Raw genomic sequence first — 5,597 nt, 5'->3', positions numbered from 1 at the left:
GCCAAAATGATAATAATTTTTACTTTGACCTGACCTGTGACATCATCGGTTACCTCGAGGTCAATGAAATTAGGTTTCGTTCGACAGTTTTTCCGAGGCTATCAGACGCCCTTTGAATTTTGACGATCGGCCCAGTAGTTTCGGAGTTAGGGGGGGGGGGCTATGGAGAGCCTCCCTCCAGTAGGGCGTGTTATACGCAGACCCCAGTGGGGCGCGGGTTAACGGTGTTGAATAACCGACGCAGCTCTTTCGATTTCTGCACCACTCAACTGTCACTGAAAGTCCAACTCAGGGTCGAGAAGCGGGAGGACAACCAGCTACCCGGGAGGTCTCACGGCCGGCTGGAGTCACTGACTCAGAGTCGCCGTGTGACCTCAGGCGTGACCTCATGCGTGACCTTCGTGTCGCCCGGCTGCACCGGTCAAGTCACGACCGGACCCCGCCCTCGGGGTGGACACGGACTGTATAAATGGTCGGACAGCGGGCAACATAGGCACAGTCAACACAGACCAGTCACCGAGCAACACAACATGATCAAGGTAAGAATGCTAAGTCAGTTGAGGAGCAGAATACATAGAATGATTACAGGAAGATAAGTCATTGATAATTGGTTAAACAAAAGCCATCAAAAGACGCCATAAAATAGAAATGGTCTACTTGATCAGCCTGGTTTAGTTTTTCAAAGTTATCCACCTGTGATTAATGCTGTAGCCTGAAATAAGCCATTACACCTAACTGTAAATGTATTTGAATTTCAGTTTGTCGTTCTCGCCCTGTGTGTGGCCGCCGCGGCTGCCGACGGTGGATATGGTGGTGGATATGGTGCCCAGAGCCACGTCAGCGTCCAACAGTAAGTTAAATTAGTTGTATTCATTTAAAAACAGGTCGGAAAAAGTTCTTAGCATTACAATTTGAGCTTTTACCTTCTGCAAAACATGAAACTTACACAAAAACGGATAAAATATATGAGAAATAAACCAACGTTTTCTGGGTTGCTAGCAGCCAAATATGAGTTGATCACTTAAAACTAGACTGACTGCAAGAGTCATAATTGATGAAAATGTGAATATGTCGTGTCACGTGAGTTAGGTGTATTTTACGAGCGCACAGAGCACCTGGCAATGCTCACTGACTGATTCCATCCTGTTTTCAGATACAATCCCTGGGGCAGCAGCAAATATGGAGTTCATCAGACTCACGCCAAGTTTGCGTAAGTTTGGTCGTTTTTTTTTTTTCGAAGCAGACTTTTTGTTACAGCCTCATATTTTAAGCAGTATCGTTAATCAATACTATGAAAAATAAACAGCTAGCAAAGTTGGATGTCTATGTAACAATCACACCTCTCATCTTTTCTCTATTTTTTTCTTAGCGGCCATGGTGGCGGATACGGCGGATACGGAGGATACGGCAAGTTTGTCGGAGGACACGCCAAAATCTTCGCTCAGGCCAAGGGATCTAGTGGATATGGACATGGTGGATATGACGGTGGATACGGCGGATACGGCGGTGGATACGGCGGATACGGCGGTGGATATTCCTACAAGTACAGCGCTGATGTCGGACATGACGGATACGGTGGATACGGCCACTAAAATTATCTTGTTCTCCCCGCTGAGCTCATAGAAAAGAGGTAAATGTCAAGTGCTAGATGTGTATGTATGTATGTATGTATGTATGTATGTATGAATGGCTGGGTGTATGTATGTAATTGTATGTATGTATTAACATCAAAAGCCTTCCGGCATATAGCCTGGCGATTATGGCATTGAACGTTACTGTAGAATGCGAAATATATTGTGATGCAATGTTTTTTTTTTTTTTTGATAATAGGAAAATCATGATCCGGATAGGATACCATATGAGTAGGAATACTATGGACAATTACGGATGACACTGAATTGAATGTCAAAAATTCGTTTATTAGGGGTATTGTAATTGGGAGGGTGGGGGTTCTTTATCTCTTTTGGATGTAAACTTTACTGGTTTTCTGGCACCGTTTAACCCGTGACCTGCTGGGGGGAGGCCGGAGGGTGAATGCCCCACACCCTGTGGTTTTTCGCAAATATCTTTTTTAACCCGCGCCGGCCGGGGGGGGGGGGGTCTGAACACCCCCGTCTAATTCGGCTCCTGCACCATGTAGCGATACACGGTAAGCGGCATTCGAAAGAGCGTAAAAAATAATGACGGAAATACATCAGTCATTTTTTGGGATCAGGTCAAAGGTCAGGTCACCAGAGGTCATCAAAGGTCAAATGTAGGGGAGAGCGGGGCCAGTTGAAACACGGGGTCAGATGAAACATGGCTTTATTTTCAACAGTATGCAACATATGGCGTTGCCGACACCACTGCGCATCCGCGCTCGACCACTTCCTTTGTCAACGGCATTTGGGCGGCAAACGGACGGTAATTTTGATTTGACACTTGTTTTGGTGTTTTTGAGGGGCGTTTGGGAGAAATCGTTTTATGAATATTTTGTGATATCTCATATACCCTTTGTTTGCTGAAAGAAGAACTCCTGGCTTCGGAATAACACCTTATTTGGCCCTTCATTCAGCATGATGCCGTCCCTCCAGCTCGTTTGACATGTGCTTTACGGCGCGTGCGAGATGGCGGGAGCGGATGGGGTCAATTGAAACGCTTCTCTGAGGGTCAGTTGAAACAGGGCCACAATCCGTTTCAATGGACCCCGGTGACCTTTGCAATGGTTATTGTTCAGGGGCTGTAAACATTAAAGGAAATAGTCCACCTTTGAAATGAGCTTTTAAACTGAAATAGTAGTTTAGTAGAGCTCAATTTTTGACCCCTTTTTCTCCAGCCTTTTGCTTGAAAGCACACTATAGCCTGAGATATTTCTCATTTTCCTCATCCGCCCATTTTACCGTAGTCTATGTACTTTATGTCACCTATTATGAGGAACTTTGCACTTTTAGCTTTCCAACGACCTATTGAATGTAGCATTTGGAAAAGTAAACCGGACAAAATATCTCCTTAAAGGGAGATAATGATCTTTTTCCACAAAATCTGAGTTAGGACCATTTTCTGACAAAACAAAACAAGTTATAATGTAAATTAAAACCATTTTGCTCAATTCGGTACCTTGCCGCAAATATCTCAACTTGAAGTAACGTTAGCGGGGAGCGCTGAAAATGACCGTTGAATAAGTACTTACATCACTTTTTGGTACTTGCATGTAAGTTTGTAAAATGAGCGTATTCCTTACATTTGATCTTCATCACATCTAGTTAGTTAATGGTCGTCTATAGTGCCTTCAAAAGATATTCATGGTTTGGGGGTGGTTTATGTCTAAATTTACGCAACTATTTTTCCTGTTCATCATCTGACGCCATATGCTGCTATTTTAGTAGCAACGACTCAATTTTGAATCGGTCCCGCCGACTGTACAATAAAAGAAGATAGATACAACACTTTTGCGGCATCACTGAAAAACTTATGCAGTACTGTTATCAAAATTCTCATAACACCGTTCGACAAACCTGAAGTCTTTTTGAAATAAATATGCTTGTATTTTTCGCTTCAGGCTCTGACGCCAAAATAATGAATTTCGTAGTCGCAATCGCAAGATTTGGCTGCGTTTCTGGCGCATGCCGTTCATTTGTGCCGCATGCCGCATGCCGAAACAAAAGAGTAGGCACTATGTACCCCCGAATTAGAATCTAATTAATTCTAAACCGAATTAATTTTAATTCAAATTAGAATCCTTACAACCAAGCAACGACAAGGTGATAACATAAACAAAAACCCAAGCGTCGCTGTTTGAAACAAAAGCGCCATATACTGCGACTTTTTTTATAGAGAAGGACAACGCATTTCGGTGGGTGTTACAAGTACTGTAAGTACTGCTTCTTTTTTGCAAAAATAAAACCTTTTTCTCATACGAAAATGTGCTAGGAAATTTTCATATTTTATAGAAACTACAGAAGAAATAGTATAGATGTCAAGTAATTTTTATTTAAGAAAAAAGAAAGCTCATTATCTCCCTTTAACCCGCGCCCGGCTGGGGGTCCTGGATTTCCACGCCCTGCTGGGGGGGGGGGGTGTTTGAACACCCCCCCTTGTAACTCGGCTCCTGGGCCACGTAGCGATACGCGGAAGGCGGCGTTCGAAAGAGCGTCAAAAATAATGACGAAAAGACTTCGGTCAATTTTTTGGTCAGGTCAAAGGTCAGGTCTCCAGAGGTCATTGAAGGCAAAATTTCGCCGATTTCCAGGTCGAATGTCGAAAATTTCCAAGAAGCCAATGCATAACTCGAGAACCAATAGAGTTACAGCGCCGCGGAAAAGAGCATTCGATAGCCCTATTAAAGCCCTTTCTGAGTAATTCTCTCAGATTTGACCTAACGTCAACGGTTTTGCCTGCAGGGGGCAAAAATTGCAAAAATAGCCGATTTTTTCGGAAACAGTTTTTTTCTGCAATAACTTTTGACTCAAGCCTTGTACGAGCTTACTTTTACCAACATTGTGTTCCTCTCGTCAAGACGCATCGAATGAACTATAAGTTGACCTTTAAAGGTCAACTTGAAAATTTGACCTCAGGTCAAGGTCATGACCTGACCGGAAAGGGTCATGTTGCATATCAGTCGATCCGTATCGTCAAGCTGAACACATCTGAGGCGTTTTCATCGCTCTAGCATGCCTCTATCAAAAGTTATTTGCGAAAAACTGTTAGATACCATTCGTGACCTAAGATGACCTCAGGGCATAAACAAGGGTCACTGACACCATTTTCATGTTCAGTGTGTCTGAACCACTTGTAATTCGGTGTTTGGGAGTGTTTATAATGTCTTTTGTCCAAAAGAGGCGCATTTCAATTTTCTCCCATTGACTTATAATGGGGAGGTCGCAAAATTGACCTGACCTTAGGTCATCGATATCAAAATTCTGAGATATACATTTTGTACATGCTATTGCTCTTAGCAATCGCTGAAAGTTTCAAAGCGATCGGTCACTCGGTGTAGCTATGACAGACATTGAAACTTTTTATGAGGTGAGGTCACTTCAAGTGACCTGGTGACCTGACCTTGAATGACCTTGGTCTGAAATTTTCACAACATGTGTCGAATTGATGTACAATAAGGTGTACTAAAAACGGCGGCGCTCCGCGCCGCCGTTTTTGAGATATTCGCGAAAAACCACAAGGGGGGGTGTTCAAACACCCCCCCCCCAGCAGGGCGCGGGTTAAGAAAGTGCCCTTAAAGAGGAAAACATCCCATTGTTAAGGATAGGTGCAATTGACCCCATGGGCTGGTTCAATTGACCCTCGCATCGGGGTCATTTGAAACGGGCGTAGAGCTGTTTTATAAGCATGCGTTTGGCGGCAAAATATGTTTGAAACATAATTTTACATATGTTAAAATAAAGCCAAAAGAGCATATTTTTTCATGGTATTGTGCATTTTTCGATAGGACAACTAGATCTCGCTGTGAATGTCAATATATAAAAAGTGGTTCAACTGGCCCCGCTCTCCCCTAGTCCATTTAAACAATTTTGGAAACTGCCAACGGCTAATGCCGGGTTCACACCGGATTCCGGACCGGCAAAATTCCGTCTGCCGGGCCGGAAAAATGGCCAATTCCGTGC

General features: G+C 43.6%; 1 protein-coding gene across 1 annotated transcript; it reads left to right on the top strand.

The window, feature by feature from the left end:
• The first annotated feature begins 484 nt into the window (after positions 1-484).
• LOC122369321 (shematrin-like protein 2) lies at positions 485-1,807 on the top strand. Its single transcript, XM_043343970.1, has 4 exons — positions 485-539; positions 759-850; positions 1,154-1,210; positions 1,370-1,807. The coding sequence occupies exons 1-4, from the start codon at positions 531-533 to the stop codon at positions 1,590-1,592; spliced, it is 381 nt and encodes a 126-aa protein (XP_043199905.1). The 5' UTR covers positions 485-530; the 3' UTR covers positions 1,593-1,807.
• Positions 1,808-5,597: the final 3,790 nt, after the last annotated feature.

This window comes from Amphibalanus amphitrite, unplaced genomic scaffold (genome assembly GCF_019059575.1).
Source record: "Amphibalanus amphitrite isolate SeventyFive unplaced genomic scaffold, NRLGWU_Aamphi_draft 001025F_arrow, whole genome shotgun sequence".
In the NCBI taxonomy this organism is placed as follows: Eukaryota; Metazoa; Arthropoda; class Thecostraca; order Balanomorpha; family Balanidae; genus Amphibalanus; species Amphibalanus amphitrite.
This window is presented reverse-complemented; position numbering and strand designations above follow the sequence as displayed.